General features: G+C 50.1%; 1 protein-coding gene, 1 non-coding gene and 1 pseudogene across 2 annotated transcripts; 1 reads left to right on the top strand and 2 right to left on the bottom strand.

Moving 5' to 3' along the window:
• Positions 1-282: 282 nt before the first annotated feature.
• LOC120928655 (extensin-1-like) lies at positions 283-1,071 on the bottom strand (the record flags this gene model as incomplete). The annotated part of the gene is made up of 1 exon (XM_040339667.1): positions 283-1,071. A coding segment is annotated over one exon (789 nt), but the record flags the coding sequence as incomplete, so codon positions are not given.
• Positions 1,072-16,901: 15,830 nt separating this feature from the next.
• LOC120929962 lies at positions 16,902-16,984 on the bottom strand (annotated as a pseudogene).
• Positions 16,985-20,482: 3,498 nt separating this feature from the next.
• Positions 20,483-20,617, top strand: LOC120929802. Its single transcript, XR_005747500.1, has one exon. It is a non-coding gene; the product is annotated as a U11 spliceosomal RNA (small nuclear RNA).
• Positions 20,618-21,807: the final 1,190 nt, after the last annotated feature.

Raw genomic sequence — 21,807 nt, forward strand, 5'->3', positions numbered from 1 at the left:
ACTGAGTGGTCGGGGCACAGAGTAGTCAGAGGGGCAGTGGGATGGATAGAGGCACACCTCCCAACTTTCTGAGATGGGAATTAAGGACACCTATTAGCAAAAATATGTAGGAGAATTATAAACAAAGAAAAACTGGTTAAACCCACAGGTGCTTTTTTACCACTACTATTCTCTTATATTGGCTCCTTGAGGGACACACAAGGAGGAAAGAGGAACAGAGGGGCAGAGGGACAATGCTCTAAATGAGGGACAGTTCCTCCAAATCAGGAACAGCACAGGTGGGGGACTGAAGAACAGCACAGGTGGGGAACTGAAGAACAGCACAGGTGGGGGACTGGAGAACAGCACGGGTGGGGGACTGGAGAACAGCACGGGTGGGGGACTGGAGAACAGCACGGGTGGGGGACTGGAGAACAGCACGGGTGGGGGACTGGAGAACAGCACGGGTGGGGGACTGGAGAACAGCACAGGTGGGGGACTGGAGAACAGCACGGGTGGGGGACTGGAGAACAGCACAGGTGGGGGACTGGAGAACAGCACGGGTGGGGGACTGGAGAACAGCACAGGTGGGGGACTGGAGAACAGCACGGGTGGGGGACTGGAGAACAGCACGGGTGGGGGACTGGAGAACAGCACAGGTGGGGGACTGGAGAACAGCACGGGTGGGGGACTGGAGAACAGCACGGGTGGGGGACTGGAGAACAGCACGGGTGGGGGACTGGAGAACAGCACAGGTGGGGGACTGGAGAACAGCACGGGTGGGGGACTGGAGAACAGCACGGGTGGGGGACTGGAGAACAGCACAGGTGGGGGACTGGAGAACAGCACAGGTGGGGGACTGGAGAACAGCACGGGTGGGGGACTGGAGAACAGCACGGGTGGGGGACTGGAGAACAGCACGGGTGGGGGACTGGAGAACAGCACAGGTGGGGGACTGGAGAACAGCACGGGTGGGGGACTGGAGAACAGCACAGGTGGGGGACTGGAGAACAGCACAGGTGGGGGACTGGAGAACAGCACGGGTGGGGGACTGGAGAACAGCACAGGTGGGGGACTGGAGAACAGCACAGGTGGGGGACTGGAGAACAGCACGGGTGGGGGACTGGAGAACAGCACAGGAGGGGGGGGGGGACTGAAGAACAGCACAGGTGGGACCAGAGGACAGCACAGGAGGGGGGACTGAAGAACAGCACAGGTGGGACCAGAGCACAGCACAGGAGGGGGGACTGAAGAACAGCACATGATGGGGGACTGGAGAACAGCACAGGTGGGGGACTGGAGAACAGCACAGGTGGGGGACTGGAGAACAGCACAGGTGGGGGACTGGAGAACAGCACGGGTGGGGGACTGGAGAACAGCACGGGTGGGGGACTGGAGAACAGCACGGGTGGGGGACTGGAGAACAGCACAGGTGGGGGACTGGAGAACAGCACGGGTGGGGGACTGGAGAACAGCACAGGTGGGGGACTGGAGAACAGCACAGGTGGGGGACTGGAGAACAGCACGGGTGGGGGACTGGAGAACAGCACAGGAGGGGGGGGGGGGACTGAAGAACAGCACAGGTGGGACCAGAGGACAGCACAGGAGGGGGGACTGAAGAACAGCACAGGTGGGGGACTGGAGAACAGCACGGGTGGGGGACTGGAGAACAGCACAGGAGGGGGGGGGGGGACTGAAGAACAGCACAGGTGGGACCAGAGGACAGCACAGGAGGGGGGACTGAAGAACAGCACAGGTGGGACCAGAGCACAGCACAGGAGGGGGGACTGAAGAACAGCACATGATGGGGGACTGGAGAACAGCACAGGTGGGACCAGAGGACAGCACAGGAGGGGGGGGCTGAAGAACAGCACAGGTGGGACCAGAGGACAGCAGGGGGTTGGAGAATGGGGGGTGAGGTGGGAGAGAGCAGAGAAGTTACTGGGGAAGATCAGCCAGGAGAGTGTTGAGGGACCTGTGGGCAGCAGAAGGAAACTGGATAAGAGGGGCAGCATATAGAGAAACTGATGCCCCCCATGTTCTTCTTGCAGCCACTGAATGCCCGCTTTTCCTCCTTTACCTCCTGCAGGCATTCAGTGGCTGCAAGAAGAACATGGGGGGCATCGGTTCCTCTATATGCCGCCCCTCTTATCCAGGTTTAGAGGGAAGCTGCATGGACCATCCTGGAGTATGAGGCTGGGTTGCAATGGCGCCCCCTGTAGTTACACCGCTGCAGCGGAGTAACTAAAACATTTCTGGCAGTTTGAAGGAGCAATGAATGGAATGCTGGCAGGATTCTGAGGTTGTGATAGTCGCTGATGAGCCACTCCTGAGAGGATTGCTTGGTATACAGAGGGGGTAACAAGACTAGAAGGTGAAAAGGTGGCAGAACATGAAAGACTGAGGGTGAAGGAGGAGGGGGGAGGGGGCTGCTGCAGTGAGAGGCAAACAAGTAGTGGGAGAGAAGAGACATTGAGCAGCTGGACAGGACTGGGTGTGAGGAGATATCATGTGTGCAGGGATGCAGGAAACATCTTCAGCTCTGAGGAGTTCATGCTGGGACCTGTAGTTCTTCACTTTTGGGGGGGAGTCACATCCCCAAAAGTGAAGGATTACAAGTCCCAGCATGAACCCTGCCCTGATATCTAAGGATGTTTCCTCCTTCCATCCAGGGTGTCATGTGTCAGTGTCCTCTCCTGCCGACCCTTATCTGCCTTATCTTACTCAGCCTGGAGCAAGCCTCTGCGTGTCCTGTGCAGACACACACTCCACTTTCTTACTGAACTCTGACTGCTGGGGGAGAGCTGACAGGATTATAACATGGATGGATCTGCTGGTCAGTGCTTTGCAATGTTACTTGCCTTAGTTTCTACACTGCAGTCTGTCTCACAGTCCGATGTTTCTTCTGCATGCCTCTGCCTGGCTGGACTCCAGAACATACACGAGGAGGTGGGTGGAGCTTAACAGAAGGCGCGGAGGAGGAAGTTAAACTCTCCTCCGCTGTGATAGGTCTCTGCATCTCTCCTGCTCTGACGTCACTGGTTGCTACACGCCAAGCGGGAGGCAGCCAGGTAGCAACCAGTTTGGGCACTGAGCCAGTGGTGAATAGGGGTCTCACTCTCTGTCAGCTAGGGGTCCACCACAGGCTGAGACAGAGAGGATGTATACAAAGGCTATTTTAGGGGGCATTAGATCTGCCCAGGCCAATTCCGGGACTCTGTATTGTCCCGTAATGAGTGTGTCCGGGACACGGGACACAAGCATTAATTAAGGGACAGTCCCGGGCAATCCGGGACACGTGGTCACCCTACAGCCAGATTGTGCATGTGTGTATGTTCAATCACTGTCTACTGTCTGTAAGTACCTTATTTCACCTCCTTCATTAACCATTAACTAAATGTGAGTACCAGTTGTCTGAATTTACTTAGTAACACTTGATAGCTGGCGTTTGTGTCTTGTTTTCCTCAGCAGGGCCCATACCTCGACTGGGACCTTCTAATGCATGTCATCTGGTGCCAGCTTGCTTCCTTCTGCTTCCTAAACCTGTCCCAATAATGACATGCATTCCAGATCTTGCACATGCGCAGATCTAGGGCCGATCCTAGGTTTTACAAGTGCCTGGGTGCAGAAATATTTCTGGTGCCCCCACATGGGTGTGGTAATTTTACTAACCCCTCCCCTTTACAAATATTTCTATGGCAATGACTCAACCACAGAGATGCTCCCCCACAAAGTCTTCATTACCCTGGGATCCTTACATGATCTCTAAACAATAAACAAAATACAGGAAGAGAAGCAGAGTACTTTATTAGGACCTGAAGGGGGGCCTCTCTGATGGACACAGAGAGGGCTTCTGTTAGAGAGTCTGTTAGAAAGAGCCCCCAGACATACTACAGACATGATACAGGAGATGGTCAGAGATTACAGACACGATACAGGAGACAGTCAGAGACCGCAGACATGGTACAGCAGATGTCAGAGACTTCAGACATAGTACAGGAGATGGTCAGAGACTGCAGACATAGTACAGGAGATGGTCAGAGACTGCAGACATGGTATAGGAGATGATCAAAGACAGCAGACATAGTGAAGGAGACGGTCAGAGACTGCAGACATGGTACAGGAGATGCTCAGAGACTGCAGACATAATACAGGAGATTGTCAGAGACTGCAGACACAGTACAGGAGATGATCAGAGACTGCAGACATAGTACAGGAGATGGTCAGAGACTGCAGACATAGTACAAGAGAGGGTCAGAGACTGCAGACATAGTACAGGAGATGGTCAGAGACTGCAGACATGGTACAGGAGACGGTCAGAGACTGCAGACATGATAAAGGAGACGATCAGAGACTGCAGACATAGTACAGGAGATGGTCCATTCGACCCCTTTCACACTGAAGACATTTTTCAGACGCTTTAGCATTAAAAACAGCCTTTAGCATTAAAAAAAGCCTCATCTGCAATCCCAGTGTGAGAGCCCAAGTGCTTTCACACTGGGGCAGTGCGCTGGCAAGACGTCAAAAAAATTCCTGCAAGTGGCTTCTTTGAGGCGCTTTAGGAGTGGTGTACACTGCTCCTAAAGCGCCCCTGCCCACTGAAATCAAGGGGCAGTTCCTGCAAAGCGCTTCGGCACTGGAGCCTTTGAACCCTTTATTTGGCTGCTAGTGGGGGTTAAATGTACCTCTAAAATTACGGTAAAGCACCGCTAAAACTAGCAGTGCTTTACCGCCGACGCCCCAGCACTGTCAATGTGAAAGGGCTCTTGGTACATCTCATTATACATAACATCTGTAGATGGACTACTGAGGCGCAGAAAAGGGCAGGGGCTGTGTATCCTATGCAGTCTATCATGCCATAAAACATCTAGAGCAGGAGCAGCCCAGAGCATGTGTAAAGGGATGCTGGGGAAGCCATCCCCCAGCACACAGCACACTAAACACTGTGACTCAACTTGGTTCTCTCTCTGTGCAGCCCGAGATAGAGATGGAAGGGGGAGGCATTCCAACTAGAGTTGGTGGAGACAGTGCGGGATCCAAGACTACCAGTTTGGGGAATTAATTCCTGCACATCAGCACTCAGCAGCCACTGAAAACTAGAACGCTTGTGCCAGGCTGGATGGGCTGCCCTGTGCTCACACATCAGTCCTGGACGGACACACACCTATGCTCAAAACACTAGTTCTGGATGGACACAAACAAGGAGGGAGTGGAGAACTCTGGCACTTCGGCTCCCCCACCTCTGCAGGCACCTGGGTGCAATGCACCCTGTCTAGGATCGGCCCTGCGCAAACCACACATAGTACTGTCATGCAGGAGCACAATTTTGTGAGATTTGGGAGACATATCCGATATGTACCTCTAGCATTTAGTAACATAGACTACAGGGAGGCAGGGCAGATGTCATCAATGCCTAGGCTGAAGGGCTTGTTGGCAGAGGTTTTGAAAATATATTATCATACTTTTAGAAAAAAAAATATTTTTTAATTAATTAATTTTTTTATTAAATGTTTTTGTTTGAGTATAGATCTACAGTTTGTGTCTCCCAAACATCTTTATTTCTTTGGAATACAGCACCAAACACATTAGGTATGTATAATAGTGTGTTTCCTTTACAGCCAGGGGATACTTCCCTGAATGCTATGAAGGTAAACAGCAACCTCTAATACAGATAAAAGTTGCAACGCTTGCCTGCCCCCTTCTGCCCTCTCTGCCATCCACAGAACTTGTATCACTATTTTTTCACAATGCATGGTGATCTGTAAATAGGCAGGGGAGTTCCTGTCATTCAACAGCTCCTCCTTTATTCACAGAAGATGATGCATTAAGGGCAGGGCCGGCGCTAGGCATAGGCAGGTCAGGCGGCTGCCTAGAGCGCCAGGGTAGGGGGAGCGGCAAAATCCGGATCCCCAGTCACTCGCTGGGGATCCAGATCATTAAAATACCTCCTGGACCTTTATTTTTTAAAATCATGCCTTATGGCGCCTGGCGCCAAGCTGGGGGGGGTTGCGCGGCGCCTGTGGAGACATCCCCCTCACTACGCTATTCCCCACCTGCAGTGCCGCCCGTAGCAGCGGCAGTGAGATGAGGGGAGAGAGCCGGGACAGGACAGCAGCTGGCCGGACGGGTCGGTGGAAGTTGAAGCGGCCAGTGCAGGAGGCGAGATAGTGACCAGACATCCCCCGATATTCTCCCCCCCCCCCCCCCGCTTTTGTCCCCGGATTGCAGGCAGGGGGGTCTAACTCCAGTCTGCAGTCACTGATTTTCTCCCCCTGCAGTGCTGATTCAGCCCCGATCCCACCGAGCGGCGCACAGCTGATTGCACACAGACACACATACTCATAGCTGTGCTGCTGGCCACTCTGTTGAATGAATAGAAGGAAGGAGAGGGGGAGGAGGCGGGTCCCAGCCTGACACTCGTGGAGGAGCATTCAGAGACCACACTGCTACTCCCGACTGTTGTCTGCAGCCTGCAGAGTGATTACACACGATGAAGAACCACATTATTGAGGTACAGAGAGAGAAGGGGGGGGGGGTTACAGTATAGAGAGTGGGAGTTATAGTATACAGAGAGGGAGGGGGGGAGTTATAGTATACAGAGGGGTAGGAGTTATAGTATACAGAGGGGGGAGGAGTTGTAGTATACAGAGGGGGAGGAGGGGGGGTTATAGTATACAGAGGGGGGAGTTATAGTATACAGAGAGGGGGTACAGTATATACAGAGAGAGAGAGGGTACAGTATATACAGAGAGAGAGAGAGAGGGTACAGTATATACAGAGAGAGAGAGAGAGGGTACAGTATATACAGAGAGAGAGGGTACAGTATATACAGAGAGAGAGAGGGGACACAGTATATACAGAGAGAGAGAGGGGACACAGTATATACAGAGAGAGAGAGGGGACACAGTATATACAGAGAGAGAGAGAGAGGGTACAGTATATACAGAGAGAGAGGGTACAGTATATACAGAGAGAGAGAGAGAGAGGGGACACAGTATATACAGAGAGAGAGAGGGGACACAGTATATACAGAGAGAGAGAGGGGACACAGTATATACAGAGAGAGAGAGGGGACACAGTATATACAGAGAGAGAGAGGGGACACAGTATATACAGAGAGAGAGAGGGGACACAGTATATACAGAGAGAGAGGGGACACAGTATATACAGAGAGAGAGAGGGGACACAGTATATACAGAGAGAGAGAGGGGACACAGTATATACAGAGAGAGAGAGGGGACACAGTATATACAGAGAGAGAGGGGACACAGTATATACAGAGAGAGAGAGGGGACACAGTATATACAGAGAGAGAGAGGGGACACAGTATATACAGAGAGAGAGAGGGGACACAGTATATACAGAGAGAGAGGGGACACAGTATATACAGAGAGAGAGAGGGGACACAGTATATACAGAGAGAGAGAGAGAGGGTACAGTATATACAGAGAGAGAGAGAGAGGGTACAGTATATACAGAGAGAGAGAGGGTACAGTATATACAGAGAGAGAGAGGGGACACAGTATATACAGAGAGAGAGGACACCGTATATACAGAGAGAGAGAGGGGACACAGTATATACAGAGAGAGGGGACACAGTATATACAGAGAGAGAGGACACAGTATATACAGAGAGAGATGGGGGAGATGCACTATATAGAGAAATATATAATTATGTATAATATCAATAAATGCATTGAAAATTATTTTTTCTATTGTATCTTCTTAACATTTGGTAGTCATATCCCCAAAAATTCTAAGAAATATATATTTTTTATCTCATGGGCAACATGTGAGAAAAAATGTATATATCATACAATCATTCCATAAACACACACCACATACCTATGATTTGAGGGGGGAAAAAAATGTCCCCAGATTTAATTTAAAAAATTTGGTCACCTTACCCTAATGACCCTGTTCAGCACTGATTCCCCCTGCTGATATTTCACCAAAGCCAAAAAATTGTAAAAAATAATACAAAATATAAATAAAATTGTAAAAAAATACAAAAATTAAATAATAAAAGAAAAAAAAATCAAATAACACTTTCCACTACCCTACTAAATTGTAAAATGATTACATTTATTTAGAGTGTGTGTGTGTGTATATATATATATATACACACACACACACACACACACGAGTGTTTGCGTTTTGAGGTGCACACCCTAATGCATTAGGCTGCGCATACCTATGAAGCCCTGCATGCAAGTCCGGGCTTGCCACGATGACCGGGTCGGGGATCTGTAGTGAGAAGAGGAGACAGATGGGCAGCAACGCCGCTGTGGCTAAGGTATATTAGTGGAAGCACAGGCAGGACGCTCAGTGCTGCAGCCTGCACCCACTCACAAATTAAAAAAATGTACAGAGGGGGAACTGGTTTGTGTGGGGGGGGCAGAGTGGGAACTGGTGGGGGGGGCAGAGATATGCAGGGGGGTACAGTGGGAACTGGTGTGTGTGGGGGGGACAGATGTGTGTGTGTGGGGGGGTGTACAGAATGGTAACTGGTGTGGGGGGGGACAGATGTGCAGGGGGGGACAGGTGTGTGGGGGGGTACAGAGTGGGGGGGAGACAGGTGTGGGGGGGGTACAGAGTGGAAAATGGTGTGTGGGGGGGTACAGAGTGGGAACTGGGGGGGCAGAGTGGAAACTGGTGTGGGGGGCAGATGTGCAGGGGGTACAGAGTGGGAACTGGTGTGGGAAGGGGACAGATGTGTGGGGGAAACATATGTGCAGGGAGGTACAGAGTGGGAACTGGTGTGTATGTGGGGGGGGGAAGATGTGCAGGGGGGTACGGACGGGGAGCGAATGGCGTGCGCGCATGGGGGGGGGGGCGTCAAAATGAGGCTTCGCCTAGGGTGTCAAAAATCCTTGCACCAGCCCTGATTAAGGGACAATAATAGTACAAGTTCTGTGAATGGTGAAGAGGACAGAAGGGGGTGGGCGAGTGGTGCAACTTTTCCCTGTAGCAGTGCTGCTGTTAACCTTGAGGACCCTTTCACAAGGGCGGACCGATGTTGTCCACTTGTCAGTTTTTCGGACCCTTCAGTCTTCTCTATGGAGTGGCGGATGACAACGGACATGTGTCCTTTGACACCCACTGACATCTGACCCTATCTGCCAAAAACAGACGGATGGGGATTCATTCCCTATCCATCTGGCAGATCAGATCAGATGGCAGTAAGGTGTAAATGGACAGGTGGTTTGTTTACATCCAACCGCCAACAGAGGACAGTGGGCTTCATCTGTGTCCACTCTATATAAGCGGAACAGACATGGATCAGCCATCCACCTGCTTAGAGTGCTGATCAGGAAGCTGATTGGCAGACCTTTTCTCGGTCATGCCCCTTTGACAGAAGCCAGCTTCTGGACCAGCTGCAGTACACATAAGCCGAATGTCAGTCAGTTTCTATTGAACCAGCCAGTCCGCCCGGTGGACTCCACTTTGCTCAGCGAGAATCGTTCCGCTGATCCCTGCTCAGCAGGCAGATAACAGGTTTGTCTCAGCTTACTGTGCTGAGATGACCATGTCAGAGTCCCGCTTTCCTCTATGGGGAGATCGGATGAAAACAGACCGTCTGTCCGTTTTCATCCAATCCCATCCGATGATGGGGTCTCCGTCTGTCTGGATATCACGGACAAGATCGGATCGGATATCGACAGATGTCAGCGGACATGTCACTGCTGACATCCGCAGCTCCATAGGAGTGAATGGAGGCTCTGATCCACCTTAAAAACTGACAAGGCGACTTGATCAGAAAGCCTGTGTGAAAGGGGCCTTGCAGCCCTGGACGGGCAACTTCCAGCAGTTGAGAAGGAGGCTTGCATGTAATGGCATATACATATAAAAAAAATGTTACATTGCTAAATTTTAGCTTTAAATCCACTAACAGCCCATTCACACAGGGTCAACACGACTTTCAGCGCGACTTTGGGAGGCAACTTGGACACGACTTGGGTATGAATCACAGTGCGACTTGGGGCGACTTTAGCGTGACTTACAACGTGACTTGAACTCGCCTCCAGGAGCGGGAACTTTATGCCAAATTTTAAATAAAAAAACGGAATGGAGTCCCCCTCCAAGAGCATACCAGACCCTTAGGTCTGGTATGGATTTCAAGGGGAACCCCCTACGCTGAAAAAACGGCATTGGCTTCCCCCAAAATCCATACCAGACCCTTATGCGAGCACGCAGCCCGGCCGGTCAGGAAAGGGGGTGGGGACGAGCGAGCGCCCCCCCTCCTGAACTGTACCAGGTGGCATGCCCTCAACATGTTGACGGGTACAAGGGTCTCTTCCCGACAACCCTGTCCGTTGGCTGTCGGGGTCTGCGGGCGGGGGGCTTATCGGAATCTGGGAGCCCCCTTTGCTCCGGGTGGTGACGACATAATTACCCCGCCCCCTTATGTTGTCACCACCCGGAGCATGCTGGGACTGTGACCTCATAAGAGGCCAATATAAATCGTTGCACACCGCACACCCAACATTAAAGTGGGAGGGAGCGTTAAGTCAACATCAAAGAAGAGAAGAGGGAAGAAGGCGACGCAGAAGACCGGACCCCGCTGGTAAAAGAGCTGGAAGAAGACACCGGAGGTGCCCGGCAGAAGGGAGAAAGAACCGGAGAGCGGGAGAAGAGAGGGGAGAAGTCGGAAGACCCCCCAAAATCGGAAGAAGATCCCCCAAAGTCAGAAGAAGGGAGAAGACCGGTCCCCTGCTAGTAAAAGAGCTGGGAGAAGATAGCGGAGGTGCCCGGCAGAAGGGAGAAAGAAGCGGAGAGGTTAGAAGACCCCCGAAGTCAGAAGAAGACCCCCGGAGCTGCCTAATAAATTACTTTAAAAGCCTGTGTAGTGTGTTTTTATTGACATTTTTCTTCCACCAGGTGAATGGGTAGGGGTACGATGTACCCCATACTCATTCACATAGGGTGGGGGGGCTGGGATCTGGGGGCCCCCTTATTAAAGGGGGCTCCCAGACTATGGGAGGCAACTTGGACACGACTTGGGTATGAATCACAGTGCGACTTGGGGCGACTTTAGCGTGACTTACAACGTGACTTGAACTCGCCTCCAGGAGCGGGAACTTTATGCCAAATTTTAAATAAAAAAACGGAATGGAGTCCCCCTCCAAGAGCATACCAGACCCTTAGGTCTGGTATGGATTTCAAGGGGAACCCCCTACGCTGAAAAAACGGCATTGGCTTCCCCCAAAATCCATACCAGACCCTTATGCGAGCACGCAGCCCGGCCGGTCAGGAAAGGGGGTGGGGACGAGCGAGCGCCCCCCCCTCCTGAACTGTACCAGGTGGCATGCCCTCAACATGTTGACGGGTACAAGGGTCTCTTCCCGACAACCCTGTCCGTTGGCTGTCGGGGTCTGCGGGCGGGGGGCTTATCGGAATCTGGGAGCCCCCTTTGCTCCGGGTGGTGACGACATAATTACCCCGCCCCCTTATGTTGTCACCACCCGGAGCATGCTGGGACTGTGACCTCATAAGAGGCCAATATAAATCGTTGCACACCGCACACCCAACATTAAAGTGGGAGGGAGCGTTAAGTCAACATCAAAGAAGAGAAGAGGGAAGAAGGCGACGCAGAAGACCGGACCCCGCTGGTAAAAGAGCTGGAAGAAGACACCGGAGGTGCCCGGCAGAAGGGAGAAAGAACCGGAGAGCGGGAGAAGAGAGGGGAGAAGTCGGAAGACCCCCCAAAATCGGAAGAAGATCCCCCAAAGTCAGAAGAAGGGAGAAGACCGGTCCCCTGCTAGTAAAAGAGCTGGGAGAAGATAGCGGAGGTGCCCGGCAGAAGGGAGAAAGAAGCGGAGAGGTTAGAAGACCCCCGAAGTCAGAAGAAGACCCCCGGAGCTGCCTAATAAATTACTTTAAAAGCCTGTGTAGTGTGTTTTTATTGACATTTTTCTTCCACCAGGTGAATGGGTAGGGGTACGATGTACCCCATACTCATTCACATAGGGTGGGGGGGCTGGGATCTGGGGGCCCCCTTATTAAAGGGGGCTCCCAGACCCCGACAACCAATGCCCAAGGTTGTCGGGAAGAGGACCTTGTCTTGGCTCTATGGTCCCCACCCCCTTTTCCGACCGGCCGGGCTGCGTGCTCGGATAAGAGTCTGGTATGGATTTGGGGGGGGACCCAACATCGTTTTTTCAGCGTAGGGGGTTCCCCTTGAAATCCATACCAGACCTAAGGGCCTGGTATGCTCTTGGAGGGGGACCCCATGCCGGTTTTTTATTTAAAATTTGGCGTGGGAGAAGGGTGTTTGCCTTAGAACAGGTTCACAGTGGGGCAAATTCCTGTAAAGTTGCCTCACTGTGAACGGGGATCCGTCTTGGAGGCTACTTCCATTGAAATCAATGGGTACAAATCGCCTACAAGTCGGATTGAAGTAGTACAGGAACCTTTTTTCAAGTCGGAGCAACTGCAGTAGTGTGCATTAAGACGGCTCCATTTACTTACATTGATTTCTTCATGCAGCGCGATTTGAGGCGACTAGAGGCGACCTGGGGCGACCGGAAGTCGGATCCAAAGTCGGACCTGTGAGAATGGGCTCTTACTGTTGACTGACTCACTACCTTTTCACAAAGCTGGAAGTCTGTACTAAACATCAGCTGCTCTATTTGCCTTTTCTTTGTGTTGGGACTGCATTGGACAATGCAATCTATTGTTGATATTGCAAATGAGGGAAATAAAATGCTAAGTGAAAATATGTGCTCTTTTTGAGTACATTATACTTTCCCTTTACGATACCCATAGACCTCAGACAGCAGACAGACATAGAGGCAAGATCCAACCTGGACCATTGAAAGATATGAAAAATGTTTGCATGTATATATAGCATTACCCCCATTGGAGCCTCTGGATTTTTGGGCGGCATTTTATCTTGTGGCTCCTCCGAATTCTCTAGGGGTGAATGATGTGTATGTGCATAAACAGAAGTAATTAAAGAAGTAAGTAAAGGAATGTCCACGACAGGTGCTCTTTTTCTGTGCTCTTTATTACCCAGCCGGGTAAAAACAATAAAACTTGCGGTGAGGAAAGTAAAGTTGAAAGGAGGAAGAATAGCAGATTCAGGCGTAATGATAGGAAACAGTCCTGATCCCAAACGTAACACTTCTCCCGGAGCCAGGAACACCACGTGGCACGCACGCCCCGGCGGGGTAGGCCATAACGCCGATGGGCGCCGTGATGTGGCCACCCTAAAGGTGGGTGCCACACTGGACGAAGAAGAACCCAGAACAATGACGTCCATGGGTGTCCGCTCCATAGGGCAAGGGGGGTCAATTGACCCCCCCTGGAATTGTAAGAAGGTGTTGAATTGTTGTGGCTGAGAAGCTTCATACTGCAGCAGCTCTCGCAGTGCTGACTGAACAGTATACTGAACTTTTCAGATGCTCCCTTGCTAACCCTTCCCATAGGGAGTGTGGCCAGGGAAAGTCTGCTTCAGCAGTGGGGCACTGTGTGGAAAGATATTGTATTTCCATATGTCCCTACTGCTGGGCGGGGGCTGAGGCTAGGAAGAGCTATGCACGGGTCTTATTTGTGTGTGGTGAGGACGCTGAGTGCAGGAGTGAAGAAAGTGTGATCTTGGGCATGAAACAGGGAAGGTAAGGATAAAGAAAGCAACATGCCCATGCATTCTACTCATGGCACTGTGTACTGTGCACTGTGTACATGGCACTACTGCACTGCCACCAACTCCTAATATTATAAATACTTCAAGTTGCTGCTCACCATCAAATGTGTTCCCACATTCCACAACTTAATATATAAAGATTAATGGTGTTGCACTACCCTTTAACCATGTGCAGAAACATATTTTAAATAAATTATATAAAAAAAAGTGATAATTGAATACACAATCCTAGTGCAATAAATCTATAAATACCCCAAAAAATATTCTCCAAAATATTACCACATATGTTGAAATATTAAATGAATTGCATTAAAAAATGGTAATTGAATACACAATACCAATGCTGCAAATCTACTGATTAGAATATACCAATAAGTCGCTTTCAACCCCCGCTAGCGGTCGAAGAAAGGGTTAAATGTGACACTTGCCGAAGCAGTGGATACCCATGATGACGTCTGTCCCATAAATACCCCTCCCAGCATGCACAGCGAGGACAAACCCTCATGATTGGCTGCTGAAAAGAGCACCCAAACCTCGACTCCAGTGCTGCCACCTGCAGTACCGGGGTTGGAAGAACACCCCGACACAGCAGAATGAGACAGAGGCCCTATTCTCACACCTAACAATCATGATCAGAGTCTAACTATACTCTGATCGATACTTAAATTTGACTAGCACCAGTACTATAAAGTACATAGGCGCTACATATATTTATGCCCATGAAGGAGAAATAAATAAATTCAAAGGACATCCCCAGCAGCAGGTATCTGGGAGGAAAATAAAACTAGTCATAGACGGATTGAAATTGGGTTGGTTCAGCAGGAGCCGAACAAAAATGTGATCTGTCTATGGGCAAGCTGGTTGTACTGAAACCAATCCATCGATTGATTTTAGTACAACCACCCTGACAGTTTTTTTTTGCCTGATCACTGCTGGCAGCTATACCCACTAAAAGTGATCATTGTATCCTCCCGGTGGAAAAGGCTACCAGCGCTCCCCGCTGGCAGAACATAATAGTGCTATGGTTGAAGGAAACAAAAATGTGCATAATGTTAGGCCTGCCTAACAGTGACCAGCCTAGCTCGCCAGAGAGTGTCTGCAATAGCCATGGAGTACCCACAGCCACATAATTACTTCCAGATCCAAGTGTCACCAGGCAGGTCATACATTATACAGTTTTCTTTCCTTCACCCACAGGATGAAGGAAAGAAAATTGCTCGAATCCCTCCTGCAGCACTATTGTGCCTTCCCCACTGGCAGAATACAGTGATCACTGCTGGTGGCTATAATCACCGGCAGTAATTGAGCGAAATAAACCTGACAAGCTGGTTGTAGTGAAGTTGATCAATGGATCTACTTCAGTACATCTAGCATGCCTATAGACGGCTCAAAATTCAGCCAGTTCCTGTAGAACTGGTCCAATTTCGATCTGTCTATCGATAGGGTGACCACGTGTCCCGGATTGCCCGGGACAGTCCCCCATTTTGCAGGTCTGTCCCGGCCACATTCATTCCAGGACAATACAGTGTCCCGGAATGAAACTGACACAGCCACCCTCCCGGGCCAATCTGATGCCCCCAAAAAAGGCCGCCACATCACTTCTTTAATTACTGACAGTACTTGTCCTGTCCGGGAATGCCTCAAGGAGCACAATCCCGCCCCCTGCTTGTGATTGGAGAAATCATAAATCCCGCCTCTTGTGTCCAATCACTGTGCTGTGATTTGTTACAGCACAAGCTGATTTTTGGGAAGGGAGGGTGTCCCTGAATGGTAGTTTGGAAATGTGGTCACCCTACTATCGCCAGTCATATTAGATCCATGGGCAACCTGAGGACAAAGTGTTTACCAGACAAACTCATTTATCTGCTAAGATAATTGTATTTACACAGGACTGAAATACCATGAAAAGACTGACTCTGCAAGTTTAGCAGTAAGGTAAACATCACAAACCAAAAGCACCTAGCCCCTATATGAGCGTAGCTATTGGAGTTTCTGTCACAACTGACGTAATTATATGTGACTATGTATATACTGTATGTGAAGTTTTAAACAAAGCTTTTTAAAAAAATATATATAATGATGCATTTCAAGAATGTAACATCTTGAATATGCTTCTAAAATGTTCTAATCTTTAAACAATCACTACCCAAATTTTGCCTTGCATCCTGCGGAGCTGTTCTGAAATCTGGCCTCAATCCTACAGTCCCTTCAGGTCCAGGACATGCCCCAGCATATAAATAATTGTGCAGTCTACTATTATTTTCTATTCTATTGAAAATCCTGTGGCGTGCATAACACAACCCAAAAACTTCACCCGGTGCAGGAAAAATATGCACACACATAAAGAGTGACACAAAAAACTGTGACGGGTGCATCGTCAATTGGTCCTCCGAAAAGGACCCAACTCTGATCCCCCGGGGCGTTAGGCTCCTGGCAGGGACTCGAGTAATCTATGATCCGTGCAGCCAAAGCCACACGGACCCAACATCCTTGGAGGGTTTGCCGAAACAGAACCCTCCTCGGCCAGGCTCCCCCGAAGGAAGACCCCATGAGAGCAGGCGAACTAAGCCAGAAGGCCATGTCCGCCCACTCCCAAGACTTTCAGAGCAGGCCCGAGGACCAGCAACCTACTCATCACACAAAAAGTGCAAGTGCACCAACAAAAAGAAGACATAACGTGACAAACGGGGGGAAAAATAAAAAAAGAAAGTAGGGGGAAAAGGATGGTGGGAGAGGTGAGTGGAAATTGGCCACCATACAACACGATGGTACGACAATACCCCTGGTCCTAGCCAAAAGGCTTGGCCCTAGAGGCAGGTGTCAAAAAGGTGTATGTGGAGATCGTGACCAAAATGCCATACCTTTCAAACACTTGTGCAATGTATGGCACCCCTGGACTACCATTCCAGGGGCACTATTGCCACAGGCTTTTCAACGGACCCTGACCCCTGGCCCGGACCAGCAGCACCCTTCCCAGCCAGGAAGGTAGGAGGAGAGATTGGGGAGAGCCCACCTCAGCAGGCTACTCCCACAACCCCCATCCCTCCCACCTAATCACGTTCGGGAAATACTAACCGCTCCTCCCGACGAAAAGAGGAGCAAGGGTTCTCTCCCGAACAACTGACTGGGGCAGGCACCACCAAATCCAGGCCAGGGGCCCAGCCCTCCAGCTTCGACCTCATGCCTCTCTGTCCAAATCAGAAGGCTTCCACCTCCACGCCAGCAGGCTTAGCATCTGCCAACCGCCATCCCTTTCCACCTCGCCGTGTACTCAGGACGGTTAGCATAGCACCACCTATTGGCAACTGATAAGAACAGATACTACACTTGATCTTAGCCAAAAGGCCGAGAAGCGAGTATCCCTTTGTAAAGATGCCGATGCCCGCACCCGAAGCAGATGCATGAGTCGCACAGTCTAGTATACCTAAAGGTAAAACTTATTTTTTTAGTTTTGGATAAAGTAGAGATGGATTTGAACACCTGTCAAGTTTTTATTGCTGTCTGTGCCACAGTTAGGGAGAACTATCCTGTTTAACATTATCAATAAAAAGTGAAAGTAAAAGAAAATCCCAAATTTTGGGTTGTCCCCAGAAATGTAATAGAGGGCAAATCGTACGATGGGGACACTAGGTCTGGTGACTTGGGGGGGCAAAGGATTTTCTTAATTTGCAGGGATTTCCTCTCAACCCTTATTTTTGCTATGTGACAGGAAGTTAAGGAAAACCTCCCCAATGAGACACAGATCGTAAAAAAAAAAAAAAAAAAAAACTGACAGGGGTTATAACCCCCATTACTCTATCCCAAAAAATAAAAAAGGTTTTGCCTATAATAGCAAACATGGCCCCAATAAAACTGGGCCACAGAGTTAAGTTGTTTGCCAATTCATTTCTTTAGTAGACAGCTTGGCCCAGCAACTGCCCATGCAAGGTTAAAGTGTTTGTAAACCCTCCCTTTTTTTTAAATAAAAATAACAATCATACCTACCTATGCTTACCTGCTCTGCACAATGGTTTTGCACAAAGCAGCCCCAATTCTGTTCTTCTGGGGTTCCCCGCCTGTGCTCCAAGCCTCTCCTCTTCACTGGGTGCCTCCATGAAAATCCACTTTCCATGGGGGCACCCACGCGGGCTCGCTGCGTCCACTTTTGATTGACAGCAGTGCAAGCCAATGGCTCCCGCTGCTATCAATCTGTCCAATGAGGAGAGCAACAGCACAGCTGGAGCCGCTGCGCTCGTGCACATCAGTGAAACAGATCGGGCTCAGGTAAGAAAAAGGGGGGGGGGGTGGGGGTCTGGGGGGGCTGCTGCAGCACAGAGGGTGTTTAACCTTAATGCATAGAATGCATTAAAGCGTTCCACCCAAAAATTGAACTTCCGCTTTAAGTGTAGGTGACCCCCTGACATGCCACATTTGGCATGTCATTTTTTTGGGGAACGAGCAGGTACCCTATTTTTATGGGCACCCAGCTCCCACTTCCTCCCCTGGCTCCACGTCGCCAGAAAGTAGTTCACCTCTCTCCCTCCCTCCCTGCAATCTTCTGGGACACGTCTCAGGTCCCAGAAGATTGCCCAGCCATTCAGAGCACACAGCACGGCCTGCGCATGAACAGTGCGTGCCTGGCTGTGAAGCCAGAGCCGGGCGCCCACAAATAGAATGCCGGCGCTTTGTAGAGAAGCGAGGCTTCCTGCACCCGCATTGCTGGACCGTGGGACAGAAAAGTGTCTGATTATTAAAAGTCAGCAGCTACACTTTTTGCAGCTGCTGACTTTTAAATGGGTGGAACTCCGCTTTAAGGTGAAAAACCTTAAGGCTTTACAACTACTTTAAAGCGGGGGTTCACCCTACTGTGCTATTCCACATTGAAGATTCCGGGGAATGGGCGTTCCTATGGTGAGAGAAGGTGATTGACGGCCGGCCCTGGCACGTCACGCTTCTCCGGAAATAGCCGAAATAGGCTTGGCTCTTCACGGCGCCTGCGCATAGCCTGTGCGCAGGCGCCGTGAAGAGCCGAGACCTACTCCGGCTGTCTTCGGGGAGCGTGACGTGCCAGAGCCGGCCGTCAATCATCCTCCCTCTCCATAGGCACGCCCATTCCCCGCGGGAGTCGGAATCTTCAATGATCAATAGCACAGTGAGTACGGGGATAAAAAATGTAAGACCGGCATACTGTAGCTCGCGCTACGATGCCGAATGTAATGCTATAATGATGTTAAGGAGGGTGAACCACCGCTTTAAGTATTTCTACTGACTACTAACCACTTCCATCCGCTAACCAGTGATGCTGGGGCATTCCTCCTCTCACTGGGCATCAATGCCAAGTTATTTTTTCCTTCCACTGATCCTGGGGCCACTAACCACTGACAATTGGTAATTTTTTTCTCCCACTTATTGAAAGCCCCAGGACATTTTCATGTCCTAACCAGCAATGTAAGGGGCATTATGTTTCATACTCCTGACAACTACACTGCATATCGTGTATTGCATACCTCCAAACATTTACAAATTCCACTGTGGGACATTCATTCAAATTTTTATATCACATCAAAGTTGTTGAAGGGTGGGGGGGGGGGGGGGGGGGCTTGGGTGCTACCGCAGGACAGCAACATTTTTTTATAGCATATCGAAGTTGTTGAGCGGGGGGTGGGGTATTGCCACCAATCGCGCTTTTGTTGATTGGGGGGGGATGAAAACCTGCTCCAGAGCGCTCTGGACCTCAGACTGGGGCAGAGGTTCATCTTCCAACAGGACAATGACCTCTAAGGCCTTGTACACACGGTCGGACTGTCCGATGAAAACGCTCCGCCGGATCGTTTTCATCGGACATGTCCGCTGGGATCATTTGGTCTGATGGCTGTACACACCATGAGACCAAATTCCCCGCGGACAGGATACGCGGTGACGTGGCCGCGACGATGACGCGGCGACGTGCGCGACCCTGGAAGGTCAATGCTTCCACGCATGGGTCGAATCACTTTGACGCATGCAGGGGATTTCGGCCCAGCGGACATGTCCGATGAGTCGTACAGACCATCGGACAAGTCCGACGGACAGGCTTCCAGCGGACATGTTTCTTAGCATGCTAAAAAACATTTGTCCGCTGGAAACCTGTCCGCTAGGCCGGGAATCCGGTCCGGTCGGCCGTACACACGACCGAACATGTCCGCGGACCAGTTTCAGCAGACATGTTCGGTCGTGTGTACGAGGCCTAAGAACACAGCCAAGATAACAAAGGAGTGGCTATGTGAATGTCCTTGAGTGGCTCAGGCAGAGCCCCGACTTGAACACAATTGAACATCTCTGGAGAGATCTGAAAATGGCTGTGCACCGACGCTCCCCATCCAAAAATACACACCGGAACCGCGTCACTGGCCACACCCCAATTTTTTTCCAAATTTCAATAACTTTATCAACACTTGGCGGCATATTCTGTTATACTGTGCTGATAACGGATATTGGATCCGCTGACTGCTTTTATTAGGAATGTATTGAAGTAATAAGTTAGCAGCAAATGTTCATTGGCAAGTGGCACAACTAACAAGTGCCATTATGAATGCCGGCGGAGCCTTTGTTTTGTTGTTGCACAATAAGCCCCCCAGGGCACTTTCCCATGATCCCTCAGCTGCATCTGATTTGCATGCGATAATTTGCTTGGGGAAGATGCTGTTTTCGGTTAAAGATTTGTTAATTTTAACCGTGAATATTTGTTTTGATAGTTGTGATAATATCAGAATATATATAATAAACACCTAAATTTACCTAAATAAAAATATAATATAAAAAAAAAAAAAATTAAGGTCGCCATATGGTGGGAGGTGACCTCTTATACCCTGCCGTTTTCTCGGCGAGAGGAATGTTAAAAAGGGCTTTTGCTGTTTTCAGCACATCATGGATTCCTGTTAGGGGTTTGTGGTGCAGAATCGTCATCAAGAGATTCTGAAGGCACAATTTTTATAAATCGGACTGCCTGTGATCGTTATTCCGGGCGTCCTCACTACTATGGTAAAAGATAGACTTAAAATGCCACAAATATTTTTTTGTAAAAGACAGAAGCTACAATTACTGTAACGGCTGACTTTTAGGTCCCCCTCACAGGGTTGAGTGGTTCAGGTCTGCCTGTCCATGTTTGTCGGTGGATCTCTATGGAGCGCCGGATGTCAGCGGAGACATCTGACCCGATCTGCGAATTTCAGACGAATGATGATGCTGCCATCCGTCCATGGTGGATCGGATCAGGTGAGATCTGATGACAATGGCTCTGCACAAGCCCCTCCCCACTCAGTGAGCAGAGAGGGAGCTCTGCTGAGTGTGAAATGGGCCTTAATAAGGACACTTACCTGTCTTGGGTGCCTGCGATGTCGGCCCCCCGAGGCCGGTCCGTCCTTTGGACCGTGGCCCAGCGCCGCCATCCTCACTAAGGGTAACAGACAGTGGAGCCTTGTGGCTTCACTGCCCGTTTCCTACTGCGCATGCGCGAGTCATGGCTGTCTTCTGGGAAACACACAGGTCCCAGAAGACACACAGGTCCCAGAGGACAGTGCGCCCCATTCCCTAGAAGACAACGCGAGGAGGAATATTACCGTGGAATAGGAAGTGGCAGATTTATTAAGATCTGCCTAGAAACGCCATTTCTGGTAAGTAAAAAAAAATATTTTTTTTCAATCTTTTTTTTTTTGAGTCTTTTTATGTAATTTTTTTTCCCACCGATCTGGTGGAAAAATCAGTCTTTTTCTGATGATCTCATAAGGATAACCACTTAACAACCGCCGCATATATATATATACGTCCACAGAATGGCACGTACAGGCAGATGGGCGTACATGTACGTCCCTGCCTTTCCGCGGGTCCGATCGGGACCCCCCCGGTACATGCGGCGGTCGGAAATTGTCTGGGAGCGATCCGGGATGAGGGGGCGGCTATTCCTTTCGAATAGCCACCCCCTCGCGATCGCTCCCCGGAGCTGAAGAACGGGGAGAGCCGTATGGAAACACGGCTTTCCCGTGCTTCACTGTGGCGGCTGCATCGATCGTGTCATCCCTTTTATAGGGAGACACAATCGATGACGTCAGACCTACAGCCACACCCCCCTACAGTTGTAAACACACACTAGGTGAAACATAACTCCTTCAGCGCCCCCTGTGGTTAACTCCCAAACTGCAACTGTCATTTTCACAATAAACAAT

This window comes from Rana temporaria, chromosome 2, assembly GCF_905171775.1.
Source record: "Rana temporaria chromosome 2, aRanTem1.1, whole genome shotgun sequence".
In the NCBI taxonomy this organism is placed as follows: Eukaryota; Metazoa; Chordata; class Amphibia; order Anura; family Ranidae; genus Rana; species Rana temporaria.